The 24,271-nt window shown below is 45.9% G+C and overlaps 1 protein-coding gene across 2 annotated transcripts in view; it reads right to left on the bottom strand.

Moving 5' to 3' along the window:
• Positions 1–24,271, bottom strand: part of STK32B (serine/threonine kinase 32B) — a 446,518-nt gene that overhangs the window by 45,155 nt on the left and 377,092 nt on the right. For both annotated transcript variants that reach the window (XM_002746002.5, XM_078368001.1), the window contains exon 7: positions 5,241–5,344. In XM_002746002.5, coding sequence (XP_002746048.2) covers positions 5,241–5,344 — 104 coding nt within the window. The remainder of the gene's footprint in view (positions 1–5,240; positions 5,345–24,271) is intronic.

Below are 24,271 nucleotides of genomic sequence, written 5' to 3'. Positions count from 1 at the left end.
TCCCCATGGCATGGGCACCAAGAAGCACAGAGTGTGGATGGGAACCCATCTCTCCTCATGAAGCTCACAGGCCTTACTCGCTAATGGTCAGCAAGCAGGTGTGATCCAGCCTCTGCTCTCAGCCCCCGTCTCTAGTGTTTGGAGGGTGCTAACGTGGGAAGGATGCAGGCTTTCCAGCAGCTCCTCCCGGGGTAGAAGTCCTAGGGGGACGTGAAATCTGTGGGGCTGGGATGCAATGTGCTAATGGCCTCACGTGCAGGATCTGGCCTAGTCTTCCTAATTGTTCTAAGGCTATGGTCCCCAGCCAGGGACAACTGTCCCCCAGTGGATATCTGGCAACGTCTGGAGTCATTTTGGGTTGTCAGAACTGGGTGGGGACTTCTGCTGGCATCTGATGGTGAAGGCCGATGATACTGCTGAACATCCTGGAATGCACAGGGCAGCCCTGCACCACAAAGAATTATCGGCCTCAGATGTCCACAGTGCCCAGGTGGAGAAACCTGTGCCATGGGCCTGCACCACTATTCTCCCGGTTTTATAGATGAGAAACAGGCTCACTGGAGATCACTGACAGTCTACTTGGCAAAGTCAGGATCTGAACCCAGACACATGGTACTATGTATAATGTGGCCACTGTGCTGCCACTTTCCTGCTTAGGTTCCGTGAATGGCACCACACTACCTAAAGGGTAAAGCCAAGTGCCTCCAGCTGGCCTCAGGCCCTTTAAAGACTGTCCCATCACTGTCCTGACAGATGGTTAGGCCAAAATGTGTGTTGAATCAGCCTTAGCTTTCAATTCTCTTTCTGTGCCCACACTGTTCCTTCCAACCATTCATATACGACTGACTTGGATGTCTCCACTCTCTGAAATTCTCCTCTGCTCCTCTAAACCTAAGTCAGCAGAACTTTACTTGCATCTACAGACCGGTAGATTGTGGAATCATCGCTATGTGTATATTTACTTATTAGCTCTCCTGTGTGCCAGACACTGCCTATACCCTGACCACATTTTCTCACGTAATCCCACAGTGACCCTGCAGGTGGTACTGATAAGCCTTCTTTTATGAATGAGGAAGCCGGGGCTCAGCTGAGTTAAGTGACTTAGCCCAAAGCACAGCACCAAGAAGCACAGAGTGTGGGTGGGAACCCAGCTTTGCTCATGAAGCCCATAGGTCTTACTCACTACCGGTCAGCAAGCAGGTGTGATCAAGCCTCTGTTCTCAGTGCCTGCCACTAGTGCTTGAAAGGTGCTAAATTGGGAAGGACACAGGCTTTTCAGCGGGTCCTCCCAGGGTAGAAGTCCCAGGGGGACGTTTCCTGAGTGCCAGCCATTCATTAGTCATGGAGCTGGGTAATTAACATAATCAGAATCATTTAATTCTCAAAGCAATCCTATTGGGTAGATATAATTACTGATTTCTTGTTAACACAAAAGCATTGTGAACATTCAGCCTTGCTTAGGATCCCAGATGGGGCACCTGGTAGAGCCAGGGTTTGAAGCTGGGAGGTTCCTCTAAGATTATTTTCCTCTATTATAAGGAAGCAGCTTTTGACTAAGTAAGGGGAAAAAATTTCTAGCCATTAGAGTGAAAAAGCCTCTTTCTGGAGGTACAGCACTCTCTGGATCCATAGGATGATCAATGAACAGAGGGTGCTCGCCTGTCAGAGAGACCTTGAGGTTTGCTGAGACAATGGCTGGCTAAGGATCTGTCCATCTTTTCTCTGTAGATGTGGTCAGGGGAAGGGAGATCTCCTCATATCTCTTTCCATAGTGTTCTCTGGAGAGGCGGTAGTCAGAGTGCCAGGGTGACTGAGGCACCAAAAGGAATTTTGACAAGTGGCACCTACTTGGGCCTTTTCCTTTCCCTCAGCAGGCTTGCCAGGGTTAAGAGCTAAGGTTCTAGTCTGGTTCAGACAGAAGTTGTATCCTACTTGTGTTTCTTGTCCACAAGCTCCACCCAAAGCACAGGGTTCTCTGCATCCATGGCCCCCAGCGTTCGTGGCCCCAGGAAGACAATTTTTCCATGGACTAGAGTTGGGGGAGATGGTTTCAGGATGATCCAAGTGGATTACATTTATTGTACGCTTTATTTCTATTATTATTATATTGTAATAGATAATGAAATAATTACACAACTGACCACAATGTAGAATCAGTGGGAGCCCTGAGCTTGTTTTCTGCAACTAGGCGGTCCCATCTTGGGGTGATGGGAGACGGTGACAGATCATCAGGCAGTAGATTCTCATAAGGAGCGTGCACCCTAAATTCCTCACATGCACAGTTCACAGTAGGGTTCACGCTCCTATGAGAGTCTAATGCTACCACTGACCTGGCAGGAGGTGGAGCTCAGGCGGTGATGCGAGTGATGGGGAGTGGCTTTAAATACAGATGAAACTTCCCTGGCTCATCTGCCATTCGCCTTGTGCAGCCAGTTCCCAGCAGGCCACAGGCTGGAACCCAGGCCCAGCGGCTGGAGGCCCCCTGCTCTACACTCTGGTCTGAAAGCTGCCAGTGGGACATGGCCCCTCTGCTCCCAGTAAAGAGTGCTTGGCTCCTCATGAGGAAAAATAGCTGTTTTCCTGGGTCCCCGGCCAACAAGCCATATTGATATCAATTTTCCACACATTATTTTCAATGCTTCCCAACTCTAAGGTTCTACAATATTGAAAAATCCCACTCTGATGTTTTTTTAAGACAGAGTTTCACTGTGTTGCACCAGGCTGGAATGCAGTGGTGCCATCTTGGCTCACTGCAGCCTGCACCTCCCTGGTTCAAGCGATTTTCCTGCCTCAACCTCCCAAGTAGCTGAAATTAGAGGTGCCCACCTCCATGCCAGGCTAATTTTTTGTATTTTTAGTAGAGATGGGGTTTCACCATATTGACCAGGCTGGTCTCAAACTCCTGACCTCAGGCTATCTGCCCTCCTGGGCCTCCCAAAGTGCTGGGATTACAGATGGGAGCCACTGTGCCTGGCCCCTACTATGACCTTTCTTTCTCTTTTGGAGGTAAGGAGCTCCACGGATCCTACCCAAGGGGGCTGTCACTGACATGACTGAGGAGCTGCAAACGGGGGAGGATAATTCCTAAATTTACGTGGCCCGTGGATAAACATGAGTCTTTTTCAGCACAGCTTTTTTACCAAATCAACTGTTTCCAGTATGAAAAACAGAGAATAAATTATTTGCAGAAGCCTGTTGTCCTTTGGGTCAAAGAATAAGCCAGCCAAAAATATTTGAGAAAAAGATTTACATCAGTACACAACAGGTGGTGTTCTTTCATTCCATTGCTTTGTCTCCACGCCAAAGGCCCGGATCCTCCCATCATTTGCTGCTGCTTCTTTCAAGAAGCATCCTCCTTGAAAATAGCATCTGGATCTTTAAGCAGAAAACTCAGAAGAATTAAAAATAAAATAAAATAGTTTATTTGTGAATCAGCAGGGACCACTCCACCCCTGGGGCTTTTTGCCAAGCTATCATCTTTGACTGCACTGACCCATGAGGCATGACTGCCAATATCCTTTCTATTGGCAGGAGTCCAGTCGTATTTAGGGCGACTGCTTGCCAAGGTCTTTTCTGTGATTGATTAATGCTGGTGCCTGTGTGCTCTGGTTCCTACGACATCGTGGACCCTCATATTCCTCCTCCGAGCATATGTATCAAAGGAAACAGTCAACGAGAAATGAACAAAGCAGGAACACCGCACCGGGGCCCATCTCACCCAGCCCCGCAGCAGCTCACAGGTAAACCTGCGCGACATTAGCTCTTTCCATTCAGTGAGCAAGTTCCCATTTTCTTTGTATTCTAAAAATGCAATGTATAATCATATGTTTTTGAGGAATTCAGGAAAAATAATTGAGATAAAGAGCAGAAAATTGTTGCTTGACTACAGGGTGATAAATAATACTTGTTTGCACTCACAGGGTACAAACGGCTCTCATCATTCATTCATTCAACAAACATTCATTCAACACCCATTGTAATCATGCAGTGGGACATCCACAATGAATAAGACACCACCATGCCCTCAAGGAAGGCACTTTTCATGGGCATGAATATGCATATATGCAAATGACTTGAACAACATTAAAACTGTAGCTTGTGGGAGAATCCGGCTCTTTGCTGCTGTCAGCTCTGTACTGGGCACTGACACTATGAAGCCAAGTCTCAGGCAAACCAGGTCTCCCACAGTCCAGGAACCCAGGAATCCTAAAACTCCAGCTCCGCAAAATAGACAGAAAGGATATTATTATCCCCGTTGTACCAATGAGGAAACCATGGTCCTGAGACAGGGTGAAATGACATCCTTTTCAAATGGTACTTGGACACAGAAATATACGTCAAAATTAATTTTTATCAAAATGCTTTCTTTTTTTCCTTTTCTCTGAGACAGGGTCTCACTCTGTCACCCAGGCTAGAGTGCAGTGGCACCATCATGGCATGGCTTACTGAAGCCTTGACCTCCCAGGCTCAGGTGATCCTCCTGCCTCAGCCTCCCAAGTAGCTGAGACTATAGCAGAGTGCCACCATGTTCAGCTATTTTTTTTAAAAATGTTATTATTTGTAGAGATGGAATGTCTCTGTGTTTCCCAGGCTGGTCTCAAATTCCTGGGCTCAAGAGATCCTCCCACCTCAGCCTCCCAAAGATGTGGGATTACAGTGCTGAGCCGCTGCACCCAGCCTAGATACAATACTTTCTGCTCAAGTAAAAATATGTGTGATTACAGTTGCCAAACAGCCCAATTAATCATCTTCAGCTACTACATTTAAATGCAATAAAATAAAAATACGGATTGAAAGTCTCATTTTTTAGGACACCGAGTTACATACTCAGAGAAGATGTGAAACAAACAGAGAAAAAAGAAGTAGGGTCTTCAGCTTTAAACATGTTTCGGCCATCCAGAAAATCAGACAGGGAGGCCTTGTGCTGTGGGTTCAGAGGGGACAGTCTTTGAAACCACGAGGCCAGGGCGCTTTGGTGTTTGACCTGTCACTGATCCGCTGTGGGCCTTTGTGTAAGATCCTCCCCGCGGGACGCCTCTTTCTTTTCTGCACAATGAGGGGGTTGAACCAGAAGGGCGCTCCTAGGTGGCGCACAGACATCGGGACTGAAGCCCGGGGCGCGGTGACTCCCCCACCCATGCTCCTTCCTGCACCGTGTGCCCTGCCGACTCCGCCCATCCAGGTACAGCTTGAGCCCCCCTGCACAGCCCCTCGTGTGCCGCGCGCAGGCGCCGTCTTACCCAGCCCCGCAGCAGCTCATAGGCTGTGACGCCCAGGGACCACCAGTCGACAGGGTACGAGTATCCGGGGCCTCCGTCCAGGTACACCTGGAATACTTCTGGGGCTGCCAACGAGAGGACAGAGAGAACGTCATTGTGGGTCCCAGTTTACAGCCACCAATGTCCCCTTAGGGCAGGGACAAGGAGAGAAATCGAGCCTTTTTTTTCTTTTCTTTTCTGATACAGAGTCTTGCTCTGCCGGCGAGGGTGGCGTGCAGTGGCACGATCTCAGCTCACTGCAACCTCTGCCTCCCGAGTTTAAATGATTCTCCTTCCTCAGCCTCCCGAGTAGCTGAGATTACAGACATCCATCCCCACGCCCGGCTAATGTTGATATTTTTAGTAGGGACAGGTTTCGCCATGTTGTCCAGGCTGGTCTCAAACTCCTGACCTCTGGTGATCTGTCCTCAGCCTCCCAAAGTACTGGGATTACAGGCGTGAGCCACCGCAGCGGGCCAGAAATCGAGCTTTTTTGGACAGTAAAACCTGTATTTTTTCCACTCTGCCACATGGTTTGTACCCTCAGTAAGTCATAAGCTACCTGCAAACCAGTTACAGGAATCATAGAAAGCACTGCAGTGACACTGCCGGGTGGAATGCAGATGGGAAGCCCTGAGGGGGTGAGGAAGGGCCGTCCACTCCGTGAAAGAGAGGACATGCCCCTGGAGGGGGTGGATCAATGGAGCATGTTCCCTGGAGAACGGGTGGGATAAACCCAGAGTGAAGAAGAGGAACAGAGCCCCCAAGGGGTTGAGAACCTTAATAAATGGACTCTTACGGCTCTCTGTGCCTGGGGCCTATCTCAGGGACTGCTTATTTTAGCATAGGTGACATCTAACATGAAATACCCACGATGGATATGAACCCAGTAATGGGATTGCTGGGTCAAATGGAATAAGGACACATGCACACGAATGTTCATTGCAGCACTGTTTACAATAGCAAAGACCTGGAATCAACCCAAATGCCCATCGATGATAGACTGGACTGGGAAAATGTGGCACAGATACACCATGGAATATTATGCAGCAATCAAAAATGATGCATTCGTGTCCTTTGTAGGGACATGGATGAACCAGGAGAACATCATTCTCAGCAAACTGACGCAAGAACAGAAAATGAAATACCGCATGTTCTCACTCATAGGCGGGTGATGAACAATGAGAACACATGGACACAGGGAAGGGAGCACTACACACTGGGGTCTATAGGGGGAAAAGGGGAGGGACAGTGTGGGGGGGGAGTTAGGGAGAGATAGCATGGAAGAAATGCTAGATATAGGTAAAGGGGAGGAAGGCAGCAAATCACACTGCCACGTGTGTACCTATGCAACTATCTTGCATGTTCTTCACATGTACCCAAAAACCTAAAATGCAATAAAAAAAAAAAAAAGAAAAGAAAAAAAAAATACCCACAATGGGTAAATCTACAAGACGAAAACAGATTGCAGGTTGTTAGGGCTGCAGGTGGGGAGGGGAGGGTGGGAGCACCTGCTTCACGGGCACCGGCTTTTCTTGGGGGTGATGAAAACAAATGGGTTGGAACTAGACAGAGGTGGTGGTCACCTAACACTGTGAATGTGCTAAATGCTACTGAGTTGTTACTTTAAAATGGCTCATTTTATGTGATGTGAATTTCATCTCAATAGAAAAATAATGCGAAGGGGATGGAGGACCCTTATTCTTCAGGGGACTGCATCTGTCCTGGGGTCCTCGTCCCTGACCGCTCTCCAAGGGACTGAGTGGTGGGTTAACCTCACTGCCTCACCCCCGCGCCCCCGTCACTAGGCCAGGAGTGCATTGTAGGGTCTAATTGTCTATGTTGGCTTCCGGGAAAATTTTGTGAAATGTTGATTATTTCTAGAAAATTAATTTGCAGTCATAATTCTATTTTACAGTCGTCAGAGCAGCCGAAATCTGTCCCGGGGAGGCACAACGTGTTGTGATTAAAGCTGTCTCGACTCAGTTTCTAGACGGGCATTCACTCGGCATGGAAAGAAAATGAAGGAATTGACCTAGGGCTGCTGGATGGGCAGCTCCACACTTCAATCTGACCCGCAGCCACATTCTAGCTGCCCCCTGGCGATATTCTCCATTTGGTTCACACTTCCTAAGTGCACATTCACCCACGGGTCTCCTTTCCTCTTCACAACAGCCTCTGGGGACATGTTTACAGAGGAGGTTCAGAGAAGGCCAGCAGTCTGAAGAGGTCACACAGCCAGGAAATGCGAAGCTGAGAGCCACCTTGCGGGTCTTCTGAATTCCTGTCTGAAGTAAGGCTTGTCTCAGCATTTCTTTCAGTACAAACACACACTCAGTGCCACATGGTGCAATGATGCAACTGTGAGTTGGAGAACTTGCCCCTCAGGTTACTTGGCCCTTACAAAGGAACAGGCATTGTGCCCTGGGGAACAAATAGACCGCTGGGGCGGGCGGAGTTACTTGTTAGTAATAAGCTACTTACGTTCTCTTTGCCTCGGTTTCGTAGAATGTGGGTAATAATAACAATGGTTTAGGCTGGTTAAGTAGATTAAATGAGATTATATACTCCCAGAGTTTAGCAGGATGCCTGGCCCGTAGCAAGTGCTCCACCAACATTCCACATTAACAGTCAGATCCTCACTCCAAGCTCCTCATCCTCTTCCATGCTTAGCCGCCCCACTGTCCAGCAGTTACCCACACCAGAGATCTGGGAACCCTCCTAAATGCCGTCCTCCACAGCCTCAGGAACGATCGGTCTCCGAATTCTGCGTGCTTTATATTTTCAGCATCTTTCCGTCTGCCTCTTCCCATGGGTGATAGATCATCCTGACTTCAAAGTCAGTGATCAAACTTGTTCATTAAGCATTGGGTGAGTGAATATTTAATGCCTTCCTAGTAAGCTTGGCACTGAGCTGTGTTCTTCTGAATCCCAGCTGGATCCCACCACTGAGCTGGAAGCTGGGCTTGAGCCTACAGGGACTTCCTTCCCTGCACCACAGTCTGTGTGCCTGTCCCTCTTCTCAGTCCTGAGGGCTGGGGAGAAAAGGAGTCATATGCTTGTCTGTGTGTTTCCAGGGGCTTGGCAGCTGCTGGCTCAGCCCACAAGCTCCAATAGCACAGGGCGCACTGAGGAGTGCAGAATGGCTGTGTGTGCTGAGGTGGTTCCCCATCAATCCTTGTCATGCCTGGCAGCCCCAGTCCATTCAGAGCTCAGGGTAGAAGCAGCAACAGAGTGATACTGTCCTGGCTGTCGTGACCAGTCAAGTGACAAATGTCTGTAGTCCTAGAGAGGATGACATTCCCAACTTCCCCACACACTTGGAGGACAGAGCTCAACAATATTGATGTCATAATTCCTATGTCACTAAAATGATGTCATTGGCTGCTCAGAATCCCAGCACTTAGATGCCAGAGAACTACACAGGTTTAGAGCTGGAAGGACAGGTGTGAGCCACATATCTGAACAATAGCAACCGTGATTTGCCAGGCGCCATGTTAAGGATTATATGTTAATTACTTCTTTAATTCCACCAACCATCCAACAGGATAAACGCTACGATGGTCTTCATTTTTCTGATGAGGAGGCAGAGGCATTAGGAAGTGTAGTGGGCTGAATCACTCCCCCTCCCCCCCGTAAAAGCCATGTTCAAGTCCTAACTCCTAGGACCTGTGAGTAGGGCCATATTTGAAAATAAGGTCTTTGTAAATGTAATCAAGCTAAGAATCTCAGAATACAATCATCCTGGATGTAGACTGGGTCGCAAATCCTACGGTCAATGTCTTTATAAGGGAAAGGAAACACAGAGAAGACGGCCGCGTGAAGACAAAGGCAGATTGGAGCCATGCAGCCACACGCCGAGGAAAGCCTGGCATGGCTGGAGGCTGAAAGAGGCAGCAAGGGTGCTCCCGTGGAGCCTTCCGAGGGCACATGGGCCTGCTGGCCCCTTGATATTGGACTTTCAGCCTCCACAACTGTGACAAAATGAAGTTCTATAACTTCAGGCCACTCAGTCGGTAGTGATTTGTTTCATGGCCACAGAAAATGAATACAAGGGGTAGAGAACTTGCCAAGTCACCCAGCCAGCATAGCAGAGCTGGGGTTAGCACTTCCTGATGTTCTGACTCCAGGCTCCTTTCCCCTGTACTGGGTAACTGCCAGGACTGACTGAGTCACCCAGGGATTGATGCCCTGGTGCACTCTTCCGCCCTCCTTCCTTCCCTCCCAGGGCCTGGTGCTCAGTCCAGTATACAGAAGGCACTTAATAAATGTGTGAATTGGCTTTTCACCTTGATGCCATAGGGCTGGTCCGGCTCACTGGTGTCTGCAGCAGAGGTGGAAACAGCTCACAGCCTCTCGAGATGTCAGCATGGCAGGGGCGAAGGTTCCCGTGAAACTCATCGTATTTTCCACACCTCTCATTAGAACCGGACACCAGGCTGAGGAGGACGAGTGGCTTGCCTCAATCACCCAGCAGTACCTCTCAGGTCAAGTCTAGAATTCCTGGTCCTGACTCTCAGGTTCAGGGAATTCCCACGACTGTCACAGTGATATTCAGCTGCCAGCTGTGCATGATTCTACCTGCTAATAACGTGTGTACCCTCCCTTCCTTGCCTTTGCTCACATGCTGCCCATGTTTCGATGCTGATTCTTCCCTTCTAGTCTCCCGCATAGCTTCCCAGCTGGTCCTCTGGCCCCTGAGTCTCCTTCAATCTGTCCTTCTCACTGCTGTCCGGGGAGTCGGTGTTGACATGACACAGACGACGGTATTCCCTGCTAAAAGATCTTCCCATCATGGCTGCTGTTTCACAAACTGTGTTCCTTGCAATGCCACGGGCTCCATGTCAGGCTAATAGAGGCAGGAGGAGAAAGGGTTCTGAGGTCCAGCATGCCTGGGAGGGATGAGTCCCGCTGCATTCTTCGCTGCCGGGCTCCTCAGAGCCTTTTGTGTGCTGATGTACTTTGGTGATGTTCACAGGGACCCAACTCAAGAGCAGGCACGGCTTGGAAATGTGTTTGACTTGATCCTGGAATCCTTCCCATTTTCAATTGTTGGTGAGACACAAGGTTCTAAGGGCTGGGGACCAGTCTGGCCCAGAGGGTGAGTTCACATCCACGGCCCAGCGCTGTCTTGTGCTGCCCTGCTTGCCTATGGTCACCCTGGCTCCATGCTGCATGCTGTTCCTGGGACACCCTGTCTCTGTCTCCATTCCTGCCACTCTTTCCCAACTCACAGAAGGTGCAGCCCCAGGGCTACGCCCTCTAGGAACCTGTCCTGTGCCAGACAAAGCTCTTCACAGGTACAGCGGACTCCTAAGAAGAGGTCTCTGCTATGATCACTTCCTTACCATCTCCCTCCCACCCAGGCTAGATCAGGGGCTTCCTCATTCCCACCACGCTCTTCACCTCCTGATGCATTTTTGCTTACTTGTCTCCCTTCCCTCTTGACTGCAAACTCCTTGAGGGCAGAGACTGTCATGTCTCTCTGGTGCCTCATGCCTTGCCTGGTACCAAGAAGCTGCGCAGGAAAAATTTGTTGACTAAATAAATAAACAGTCATAATAAAAATGGCAAACACTTCTATCGCCTTGTTGTGTGCTAAGCGCTGTCTAAGCTCTTTACCTCCTGCTAATTAAAACAGTTAATCTTTAAGGAGCATCTGCTCTGTGCAAAGTCTTGTTTTGAGAGTATGAATTCATCTTCACAACAACGTGGGCTTTGAGCTGCTCAGGATTCTTGCAGAGGAAGGAGGCTGGTGCTCTGTGATGACACAGGCAAGGCCGGGACCGAGGACCCCCCGAGACACATGTGAGGTAAAGGCAGCCTTAGGGGGAGCCCTGGCTCACTGGGGCAGCAAGCGACAGACCAAGGAGATAATGTGGTCATGCCCAGAAAGGTTGTCCGGGGTCCAAGGCCCAGGTACATCTGCTTGGATTATGGATGAGTAAAATTCCCCAACAACAAAAGAAATTTGTTGTTGTTTCATGGAAGGCCTTGGGGAATTGTACTTCTTCCACTGCCTTGGTAAGGGGAATGGCCAGACCTCAACCTATTTATCAGCCACTGGAAATGCCAACTGTAACTGCCATCACACCCATAGCATTCGTGCAGGGCTTTGTGGAGCACAGATTCCTTCCCATGTCAGTCTTCCCATCCTTAAAGCGCCTGGGGCCGTGGATGAAGAAACTGAGGCCCGCAGAGTTCAGGGGGCGTGTTCAGGGCCATGGAGATAATGAGCGAAGGAGCCCAGACTGGAATGTCAGTCTTCCAACTTTTAGGGCAAGGCTCAATACGGCTGTTCCACTATTACTATGAATAGTAGCTTTCTTGACAATACCAATAGTTGCAATATAAATGTGGCCATTTACTGAGCCTACTATGTGCCAGAAGCTCTTCTCGATTCTCCACATACGCTATTCATGCCTTGGAAAAGCTAACTAGATGCTACGGACAGTGCTGAGTGTCTACGCATTATCTCACCTTATCTCACAAGGACCTTGTCAGGTGAGTAGTATTATCTAATAAGGGAGTACTACCTCCATTTCAGGGAGGTAGTACTTGGAGCGAGGAGGTACCATATCTGAGGTGACACAGCTACGAAGGCTCATCTGAACCCAGTTCCATCCCCCAGGATCAACCAGAAATGATGACAGCCTACTTCCGCCTCCTTCAAAGGCTGTAAGTTTACCAGCAGTTATGCCATCTTTACAAACATGCTGAATATAAAAATCACAAATCATACATACATACACACACATACATACTTTCTATGTTTTATGTTCCAAAATTTCTGGATGTTCATACATACTCGTAGTTTTGGTTCCAATTAGCAGATAAAAGAAGAGTAATAAATGTGGTTTTGCTATTAGTAAAAATGATTGAAAATCCTCTTGAGACTGGAAGTTGATTCACATTCCTGGACAGTGCCTGCTTTCTTGCCACTATCTTTCACTGCTTGGGGTGCATGGTGCATGCTCTACGGAGTCTTGTGAGTCCAAAATACACTGGGCGGACACTGGGCGCCAGGGAACCTCTGGCTGCCCTGCAATGGCGTGGAAGATCAGCCTCACCTCCTGCTGACCATCTCTACTGGTGGTTGAAGAATTCTGCCAATCAAAGTTTGAAGTAAAAAGTGAGTTTTGATGCCAAGAAGCATTAGGGCATCACATAATTGGCCTTCCAGAAAAGCAGGAACACGGGGGGTGAAATGACACATCACCTTTCCTTTCCTCAGCAATGCAGATGTGCGTGTGGTAGGATTTGCCCCCTCACTAACCACACAGAGTTTACTTCCTCATTAGAGTAAAAATAGGAAAAGCATACAATCACCTCCTAAAGTGTAATGATCAGCCTGCCGCAGCGAGCTCTATGAATATTGCCCAAGGTTTTGATATTTGCAGTGGAGTGTGAAATGCTATTCAACATCTAGCCTGAGAGCTGACAGACTTCCAGGATCTTTCTTTTCTTTTTCTTTTTTTTTTTTTTTGAGACGGAGTTTCGCTCTTGTTACCCAGGCTGGAGTGCAATGGCGCAATCTCGGCTCACCGCAACCTCCGCCCCCTGGGTTCAGGCAATTCTCCTGCCTCAGCCTCCTGAGTAGCTGGGATTACAAGCACGCACCACCACGCCCAGCTAATTTTTTGTAATTTTTAGTAAAGACGGGGTTTCACCATGTTGACCAGGATGGTCTCGATCTGTTGACCTCGTGATCCACCCGCCTCGGCCTCCCAAAGTGCTGGGATTACAGGCTTGAGCCACCGTGCCCGGCTGGATCTTTCTACAGGTGTCTGCTCTCTTCTTGACTGAGAACATAGAATTACTAAACTTTGGCCTAGAGGGGACCTTGAAGATACTTTCGTCCCTCCCTTAAATGTTATAGACAAGGAGGCCAAGGCCAAATGGTGGAGTTAAATAACTTCTGGCCCCAGCTGGGCTAGAACCCAAGTCTCCCACTCACGGATACTTTCCTCAAGGCAAGACCATGTCTCCAGCTTGCACAACCCGGCTGGCAGGATGGCCAGATCTGGGTCGCCAACACCCACTGGACACTTGCACCTGCAGGTCCCGTGGGCACAACTCAGCGTGTCTGAACCAAGCTTTCAAACTGCCCCTTCTCCCGAATTCTCAGTCTCAGCCACAGGGTCTTTTCAGCTGCACAGTCAGAAACCTGGGAGTCAACTTGGACTCCAGTGCTCTTTCAGCTTTTGTATCTGATTATTCGATTGGTCCCCAAGACTTACCATTTTTCCCTTCCGGAAACTTCCTCTCTATCCTCCTTTCTATGCTCTACTCTGGTCCTTTGTCATCTCTATCTGCTCTCATGGTTGCTTCCTCAATCACTTGCCTGACCCCAGCCTGGGGCTCTTCAATCCCAGCTCCACCTGCCCCTGAGAGACTTCTAAGTAGCAGAATCAGTGAAACAGAGGGGTTACGAAAGTGGTCATTACTCAGGCCTGCAGCTGAAGCTCAGCTCCCGTGCTTACTGGCCCAACGACGTTGGGTAAGCGGCTTAACCTCTTATATGCGCTTCATATAAGTAAGTTATTTTTGTAAGAAGGAATAACAATGTCTGCTACATAATCTTATTGTGAAAACCGTTATGTATACCTTGATTAAGCTTATAGCAAGTGCTCAGTAAATGGTATCTAGTATTACTGTTATTATTCACGTGTTCAAACTACTTGATTAAAACCATTCCAAGTTTCCTATTTGCCAGAGCATAAATTTCAAGTGTTTTAGCATGAAAACATCCTAAAAACAGGCCCCGGCCACCCTCCTATTTGGCCATTACTCTTATTACATCTATTGTGCCAGTTTCAGCTTCAAAAAATAGGATATATTACATTCTGAATAATCAATGACTTTACCCGTTTTTTTTGGTCTTTGAGATGGAGTCTCACACTGTTCCCCGGCTGGAGTGCAGTGGTGTGATCTCTGCTCACTGCAACCTCCACCTTCCGAGTTCAAGCGATTCTCCTGCCTCAGCCTCCCAAGTAGCCAGGATTACAGGCACTTGCCACCATGCCCAGCTAGGTTTTTGTATTTTTAGTAGAGATGGGGTTTTACTATGTTGGCCAGGCTGGTCTTAAACTCCTAACCTCGGGATCTACCTGCCTTGGCCTCCCAAAGTTCTGGGATTACAGGCGTGAGCCGCCGCACTTGGCCTATCCATTTTTTTAATTCACGTGAACTCCTATTCATACTTCAAGACTCATATTTCACTATGGAATGCTGGTCAAGTCCCTTGCTATTCCTGTTTTCTATCTTACCTGGCCTCCTGGAAAACTGCTAATACATCAATCTAGGTCTAGATTTTCACTAAACCTTTGCTCATTTCTTCCTTACAGCACTTATCATACTGTATTTTAACTAATAGTCTACATGTCCATCTCCCCTACTGGGTGGTGAGCTCTCTGAAGGCAGGAACACGATTAAGTCAGCTCCAGATTCAAAAGGATTAGCATGCAGCTGATCTAGAAGAAGATGCTTAATGCATCATGATGGCAAAGAACTTAAGTCAGCGTCCTGGCTTTGAATCTCAATGGCTACCTTTGCTGGCTGTTTGTCATTGGGCAAACATTTAACTTCGAGTTGCAAATTCTATGGAATTATAATAGCCCTTACCCCATAATGAGATAACTTACGTGATGCATGTAGTTCAGACAGTGACACAAAGCAAGCTCTCAACAGATGTGAGCTAGCTGTTATAGTAATTCATTATTACTCAATGGACAATGAAACAGACGCATAAATGGAAGTCCAACTCATCAAGGTACATATTGCACATGTTCCCCCATATGACTCAAGAGCTCTGTCGTAAGTCATTGCATTAAGTGTGCTGAGAAGCCCTGGAAAGAAGAGAGAAGTAGCATGCCTGGCCTCTCTGAATCCTTTGGCGGGTAATTTATATTTCTTTGGCTCTTGGCTAGCCAGATGAACTCAGGTGGCACACACTTACATATCAATTTGACATAACACGAAACCACTGCATCGGTCTGATCATTTCTCTTTTTGGGGAGATGCTAGTAGCGTTGCTAGCAATAGGAAACTCATTTCACCAAAGTATGCAAGAAACTGCTCAGCTGTTGACCATTAGTATTTCACAGGTATCCATGGGAAGGGGAAGAGGAAGAGGAAAGAAGCAGAATCAGTGAAACAGAGGGGTTATGGAAGTGGTAATTAGTCAGGCCAGCAACTGAACCTCAGCTCCCATGCTTACTGGCACAACTCCCTAAGTGCTGGGGTTACAGGCATGAACCACTGCGCCCAGCCAAAATAATCCAATAAATTAACTGGCTAATGAGTAAATAGGTAAGTTCTGATGAAGGACAGAAATAAATGATGCACCAGTACCAGAAAGCTACTTCATGTTAAATGTGTCAGATTCAACTAGTAAATTAACAAAAAAAGACTTCCGGAAACTTTCATGGAGAAATGATGTTCTAACTGGAAACAGAATTCGAATCAGTGCATTTTCCAGTAAATATCTAAAACTTGGATGAACTTCTAAATGGTATATGAGATGATAGAAAAGTTAGTTTATACTGTAATACTCTCGTAAAGGATTCCAAATTCTGTGTATCCAAGACAATTAATGCTCTTTAAAAATTTCCATGGAACTTGCTATAAAAAACCAAAAGCTGTAATGCAGCACACAGGTAATGCATGATCTGGCCCTACACACCTCTCCAGCGTTACTTGTCTTGCTGACATTGCTCAGGTCACACTAGTTTCTTTTGGTTCTATGGGCCAAGCTTCTTTTTCCCTCAGGACCTTAGCAAATGCAGTTTCATTTCCCTGCAGTGATCCTGGGATCAGACCATTATGGTTTCCTATTGCTGGGGGAAAACCAGGATCCATGTGAAACACCCCTAAGATCCCCAAGACCCATGGACACAGAGCCTACCTAAGACAGGCTGAACCAAAGCAGCAGAGGACATTTACTCTCCCCACCCCCTGCCACATCAGCAAGTGTCAAGGAACGAGAAAGAGAAGCCTATTGCAAGGAAACAGGAGCATAGAGAGAGACCCTACTTAAGGTTAAGGCACAGTTTCACAGGGAAACTCTAAGCCAAAGGTGGAACAGGAGCACTGAGGAAAACACTTGAGTAACCACACTGAAACCCAACTCTACAGCTGATGTATTGAAAATAACCACAGAACAAAGAATCTCAAATTAAGCTCAACTCCTAATTAGATTGACTCAGTGGTAAGTCCTCCAAAGAAAACAAAATGCATAGTAGTAAAAGAAACACGCCCATTGCGAGGCATAAACATTTTCCTGCACATCATGCAAAGATCTGAATGTATCAGACACAGGACAAAACAAAACAAAACAAAACAAAAACTCACTGTGAAGAGACAAAGAAAGCAACAGAATCATACTCAGTTATGAACTAGATGTCAGAACGAACAAACAAGCAATTTAAAACATTTCAAAGCCTCTGGTGGAAAGGTGGACAGCATGCGTTAACAGACAGGGATTTCCACAGAAAGACAGAAACTACAAAAGCAGATGGAAATGTTAAAAACAAATGCCGAAACATAGTGCCAGAGATAAAGAATGCTTCCAATAGGTTCATCAATAGACTGGAGATTGGTCAAAAGAAATTGCCTGAAGTGGGGGATGGGGAGAAACAAGCATATAAATATTGTGAGGGAAAATATCAAAGGTCTAGCTTCTGGTTTTGAAATCCCAGAAGCAGTGTAGAGAGAGAATGGGTCAAACATATAGATATTTGCAGAGTTAATGGCCAAGAATTTTCTAAACATTCTGAGTAATCAAAACACATATCCAAAAAGCTCAGAAAACATCAACCAGAGTAAATATCAAAAAGAAAAATAAATCAAATATGCCTTGGTCCCTCACATCTAAAACCAAAACTAGAGAGAAAATCTTGGAGTTAGCTGAAGGAGAACAGCATATTACCTACAGAGGAACAGGGATAGGAATTAAAGGAGATTTATTGTCTGAAATACTGCAAATCAGAAGCAACAGAGTGGCAAAATTTAAATGATTACAGAAAAAAAAAACCATGTACTTAACCCAGAATTCTGTATCCAGTTAAAATGCCTTGTAACAATGTAAGGAATAAAGACTCTTTTCCTTATATGAGAGAGAGAGAGAGAGAGAGAGAGAGAGAGAGAGAGAGAGAGAGAGAGAGAGTTCATTACCAGTAGATTTTTATAGCCAGAATTGTCAAAGATAGTCCTCCAGGTAGAATGAATACAATATTAGCTAGAAAACTGAAGCTATACAAAGAAAGAATATGCAAGTAGTGAAAGGAAGGTACACATAATTTTTTTAATTTTTAACCATTAAAAATTTTAATATTTAAAAATAATTTTTTATTTTTAACAAAATATAATTGACTATTTGAAGCTAAAATAAATCCAATAAATTATATATTTATAGTAAAAAGAGATGAATAGAATGAATTTGGGTATAAGATTCTTGCTTTACACATGCTATTATAGATTTTAAGGTGTTTTCTGATTAATTGAAGATGTATATTGTTTTTTAAAGAGACATAAATACTAATCCAGTAGAGAAGTTAAAGTGGAATCATAAGTAAGGATCAACTAATCCAAAATAAGGAAGAAAAAGAAGAACAAAGGCCAAATGAAACAAATACAAAAAGCAAGATGATAGATTTAAATACAATTATTGCAATAATTATATTAAATATAAGAAGTGTAAATATCGATGAAAAGACAGATACTGTCAGACTGGATTTACAAGACTGCCTATAAGAAATGTACTTTAAAAATAAAAACACAGAGATAGGTTAAAAATAAAAGGATGAAAAAAGATATCAAGGATATACTAGAGTAGGCTGATAGGAGCTCACAAGAGCATACTGTTCTCATCTCTTCCCAACTCTGTTTGATGATGTCACATTGCTCACTTGAAATCAGCCATGGTGGAGTCCCTACATCAAGGAAATCAGCAAAATCTATAAATTGGGGGGATTTGTTTCTTCTTTACCAGAGAGCTAATGGTTAGACATTTACCAGCACACCACTGGATATATCATGTAAACACTAACCAAAAAAAAAGCTGAAGTGGGCCGGGCGCGGTGGCTCAAGCCTGTGATCTCAGCACTTTGGGGTGCTGAGGCGGGTGGATCACGAGGTCAAGAGATCCAGACCATCCTGGTCAACATGGTGAAACCCCGTCTCTGCTAAAAATACAAAAAATTAGCTGGGCATGGTGGCGCGTGCCTGTAATCCCAGCTACTCAGGAGGCTGAGGCAGGAGAATTGCCTGAACCCAGGAGGCAGAGGTTGTGGTGAGCTCACTCCAGCCTGGGTAACAAGAGCGAAACTCTGTCTCAAAAAAAAAAAAAAAAAAAAGAAGCTGAAGTGGCTATATTAATATCAGGCAAAACAGACTTTAGAACAAGGAACAAGAAGGACTTTATATAATGATAAATGGGGCAATTTACCAAGAAGATGTAGTGACCCTAAATGAAAGGCAAGGAAAAACAGAGAAATTCACGATCATAGCTGGGAAGGCCAACGCTCGTATCTTAGTAATTGATATAAGAAGTAGACAAAAAAAATCAACAAAAACATATAGAAGACCTGAGCAAGGTTATCAAATGACTTGACCTAATTGACATTTGTAGAACACACCAGCAAAGGAGAGAATCCTTATTTTTGTTGTATGTGATATTAATCAAGATAGACCACATCTAGGCCATAAAATAAACTACCGGTTTTTAGAAAAAGAAATCATATAAAATATTTTCTCTGATCATGACACCAATAAAAGAAAGATATATTAAAAATTCCCAAACATTGTTAGAAATGTTTTTAATGGAATGAAAATAAAAGCACAATGTATCAACATTTGTGAGATATCGCTGAAGCGGGACTTAAGACAAAATTGACAGCATTAAATACTTCTAGCGGAAAATAAGACAAGTTTCCAATAAATTATCTAAACATCCACCTGAAGAGACTAGAATAAGAAGTAAGCAGAGAAGGAAGGCATAGAGATAAGAGAGGAGTCAATAACATAGAAAAATAATAGAGAAAATCGATAAAGCAAAAAAACTGGTTATTTAAGAACATTAACACATTTGATAAACCTCTACTCTGAAAGACTAGGAAAACCAGAGAGAAAACATCAATTACCAACTCAGAACCGAAAGGAGGGGCATCACGACAGAATCTACACTCACTAAAAATATAATAAGGGGATGTTACACCTAACTGTATGCCCTAATAATTGAAAAGTTAGAAGGGCTAGGGAAATTCCTTGAAAGAATTTCCTACCAAAGGTAGAAAAATTTAATTTAAAAAATAAACTACCAAATATTATTAAAATTTACTTATTTCTTGAAGAAATAAACAGAATAGTCCTATGTCTGTTAAAGAAATGGATCCATAGTTAAAAACTTTCCCTCAAAGAAAACTCCAGGTCCAAATATCTTCACTGCATACTTCTGCAAAATATGTATAGAAAAAATATCAATCTTGTGCATATTTTTCTAGAAAATAGAAGGGGAGGAAACACGTCCCAACTATGTTGCCAGGATTACTCTAATACCAACAACCACACAAAGTTGTTACAAGAAAATAAAACTACAGGCAAAAATTCCTCAAGGACCTAGATGTAAATATTCTGAATGAATATTAGTAGACTGATTCCAGAATCATAAAAAGATAGTACATTATGACCAAACAGGGCTTCTTCCGCGAATGCAAGGCTGGGCCAACATTTCAAAGTCCGTCAGCAGTGCTTCAACAGACTATAGAAGAGGAACCACAGGATTATCTCAACAGATGTAGAAAAGCTATGTGAAAAAATTCAACCTGAATTTATTATTTTAAAAAACTGCATGAATTGGAAATAGACGAGAACTTCCTCACCTTATAAACTACAAAAACCTTACAGCTGACATTATAATTTAAAACTTCCGCTTTCAAAAAACACTCTTAAGCTGGTCTGAGTGCAGTGGTATTTACAGTTAATTGATCACAACTGGTTAAAATGTCTTTGTTCCTTTTGCAGTCCCACTGCTTCACTTGAATAGTTAAACAAACAAAAATAAGTTTAAAAAAACTCTTTTAAGATCACAGACAAGCCACTGACTCGGAGAAAATATTTTCAGAATATGTATCTGATAAAGGAATTCTATCCAGGATATATTTTTAAATTCTCAAAATGTAATAAAATAAAATAATCCAATACATATTTATTTCTTTTGTAGAGTGAAGTCTTGCTCTGTCGCCCAGGCTGGAGTGCAGTGGTGCGATCTTGGCTCACTGCAACCTCCACTTCTGCGGTTCAAGCGATTCTCCTGCTTCAGCCTCCTGAGTAACCGGGATTAAAGGTGTGTGCCACCACACCCAGCTTATTTTTTGTATTTTTTAGTAGAGACAGGGTTTCTACATGTTGACCAGGCTAGTTGCAAACTCCTGGTCTCAAGTGATCTGCCTGCCTCGGCCTCCCCAAATGCTGGAATTACAGGCATGAGCCACCACACCCAGCCAAAATAATCCAATATATTAATGGTCAAATGACTTGAACATATATTCCACACAGAAAATATATGGATGGCAAATAGGCCAGTGAAGTGACACTGGATACCATTAATCACTAGGGATTTGCAAACTGAAATTACGACTGACCTATTAGAATGCACAGTGACCTCAATGGCAGGACAATACTACATCCTGGTGAGGATGTGGAACAACTGGGTCTCTCATTCGCTGCTTGTGAGAATGGAAAGTAGCCCAGCTATTCTAGAAAACAATTTGGCAGTTTCTTACCAAACGATCCAGCAATCCCACTTCTAGGTAATTATTCCAGAGAAGTGGAAACTTAAGCTCATATAAAACCTGTATGCAAATGTCCATAATGGCTTTATTCATAAATATGTAAAACTGTAAACAACTCAAGTGCCCCTCAACTGATGAACAGATCAATACGTGTATGTATATCCAGCAACAGGAAGGGACTACTGATACACACTACATGAGTAAATCTCAAATACACCATTCTCAGTGAAAAAGTCACATTGAAAAGGCTGTATACAATGATTTCATTTATATGACTTTCTGGAATAGGCACGATGATAGGGGTAGAAAATCAACTGCTGCTTGCCAGGGACTGGGAATGAGGAACTTTTGTGGGGGTGATGGAATTCGTCTGTCTTTATTGCGGTGTTTACCTATGACTGTGTTTGCTGAATTCAGAAGAGTATACACCAAAAGAGTACATTTTACTGCCTGAAAATTATTCCTCAAAACTAAGCATCTTAAACTACATATTTATGAGTTTGATGATTTTTAAAGTGACTGTCTCGCTCACAAACAGCCAAACCAATGAGAGCAGGAATACTTGGTTTTATTCACACGTGCATTTTCAGCCCATAGAACATTGCCTAGCATGTAGAAGGTGCTCAGCAAATCTCTGTTGAATGAATAAATGGTTCTCAGGAAAGATAGTGTGTAGTGGAGCCTCACTGACCTAGGGCTGAATGCCAGCTTTGCCACTTTCTCTGGCAAGCAAACATCACTTTCCTTGGCCTCAATCATATCTACAGGGAGAGCACAGCACTGGCATGGCGGCCCCACTGTCATGGGATCCTTGGGGTGTCGCTTCACCAGCCGGAAACCTGTGCTTGGGCCCTAATGGCTCATTCTGCTCACTTGGCCTGGCAGGCTGCACTTGGCTTGTGCTACTGGCCCGGATGCCATGCCTACTAAGGGCAAGCCAGGCACAGAGCAGGGAGGGTTGAATGAGTGACAGAGCATGGGGTCTGATCACTGCACACTGCTAGGCATGCAGGCTGTGGTGGGGTGAACAGCTACAGGCAACGCCATGCGTGCCGGCTCCCTGCAAGGTTGTGACTGGACCAGGCATACCACCAGTGGCTTCCACTGTGGGCACTGGGGGGACACAATAGTGCCCAGAAGCTTGGATTGACAGGAATAGCAGAGTCCCAAAGAGGGCATCACAGCCCTGGCTCAGGGAGCTTCTAAGTCTGGGCTCCCTGAAGGGCTACAGCGCTTCTCTCCTTCTCTCTTCTCTCATTCTTGTGCTCACAACATGGTGAGCAGGGGGGCATGCGTCAGCCCTGTTTGTGTGACAGCTCTTTCACTCTCACCATTCAGCAGGTCCTGAGTTCTTGTCCCGTGTCCAGGAAGAATAATGTGTATGGACAACTGGAGAGTGAGCAAGGCGAAGAGGTGCTCCATTGAGCTACAGTCCAGCTCGCAGGAGACCCACAGTGGGTAGCTCCTTTCCACAGGCAGACTGTGCAGACGTCTGTTCAGCTCTCAGCTGGGAGGAGACCTGCAATGGGCAGCTCCTCTCTGATGTCTGCCCCAGTCTGGCTCAGTTTTTTTTTTTTTTTTTTTGAGACAGAGTTTCACTCTTGTTGCTCAGACAGGAGTGCAATGGCATGATCTTGGCTCACCACACCCTCTGCCTCCTGGGTGCAAGTGATTCCCTTGCCTCGAGTAGCTGAGATTGCAGGCATGCGCCACCACACCCAGATAATTTTGTGTATTTTTACTAGAGACGGGGTTTCTCCATGTTGGTCAGGCTGGTCTCGAATGCCTGACCTCAGGTGATCCTTCTGCCTTGGCCTCCCAAAGGGCTGGGATTACAGGTGTGAGCCACTGGCACCCAGCCTCAGTTTGGGTTTTTATGGGTTTCAGAGGGAAGGAATTACATGCTGATTGGTCCATGGGCGGCCATGGGTGGGCGTGGAAAAAACACTACAAGTTTTTACTCTGGTTCGTGGAACTGGTGGGCTGGTCCCCAGGCTTCAGACCATCCCTGGCTTGAAAGTGGGCTTCATGGGGACCCCCCTCCTGTCACTGTTCATGGTGCCCAGACTGTTTGTGCTGATGGGCTCCTGCAGGCCATCTCTGAGCCACCCTGAGCACCCCTTCAGCCTCCCTGTCATGCTTGTCAGTGCCCAATGTCTGGAGGGGGTCAAGGCAGCAGGGGGTTGGCGTGTCAGTGCTTCCCTGAGCACATGCACACATGGCTAGTATGTACTTGGGCTTGGCTACAAACCCGCTCTGAAGTTGGAGTGGGTACCAGGAGCAGGGAGAGTTCAGGCAGTGGGAACAGGTGCCTCTGAGCCTATGGGGGAATGGGTTTCCCTGAGAGCACAGGAATGCCCAGGTTTGCAGCCGCAGCTAAGCAGCTACAGCTGCACCTAGGAGGGCAGGGATCCCGCCTCTCCAACTCAGAAGGGGGCGGCGGGGCTTCCACCTGTTCCTGGCTCCTGTTGGCTCTGTGGAGCACAGAGCCCTGGCTGCACCTCCCCCATTGCAGAGGGGCCACTGCTGCCATCACCACCACCATCCCTGTGTGCTCACTGCAGTGTCCTGGGGGAAGGGAACGGACATTCGGCGAGTGCTGACAACGCAACAGCCCATCATGTCTCTAGTATTAGCACCCGCTGTCCCCTGGCCAACACATGCCTGCAGTGAACTAGGATTTGGTTCTAGTTCCCACAACTAGAGCATGAGCTCCATACGGCAGGGGAATGTGGCATTTGGCTCTGTGTTCCCAGTATCTGGCATACACCAAATAATCACCAAATTATTAGCAATCAGAACAACAGCAACATTAATGTTGCCTACTGGTTCCCAGCATTTACCTTTCATCAGGCATTATGTTACATGCCTTCTATGCTCACGTCGATGAATCCACACAAGCAACCTCCCAAGGCTGACTGCATAAACCATTAACCCCATTTCTCAGATGAGGATTCTGAGAGGTGCTCTGGTTCAGTGACCAACATCTCCTGAGTGTTTAGCATGGCAGGCGCTTTACGTGCACCACGTCTGGTAATGAGATTCACTCAGGTTCACTCAGCCACTAAGTGGAGGACACCCAACTGCCCCATGCTGAAGTGCACACTTCACCTGGACCCACCCTATGAGCCCGACCCTTAATGCTTTCCTGTTACTCACTTGTTTCTCCAAGGTCACCACTCTTGAGGCCCTAATTCTCTGAGTTGATCACAGTGGTCTCCA

This window comes from Callithrix jacchus, chromosome 3 (genome assembly GCF_049354715.1).
Source record: "Callithrix jacchus isolate 240 chromosome 3, calJac240_pri, whole genome shotgun sequence".
NCBI lineage: Eukaryota > Metazoa > Chordata > Mammalia > Primates > Cebidae > Callithrix > Callithrix jacchus.
The sequence above is the reverse complement of the archived record's forward strand: the minus strand, read 5'-3'. Positions and strand labels throughout refer to the sequence as shown.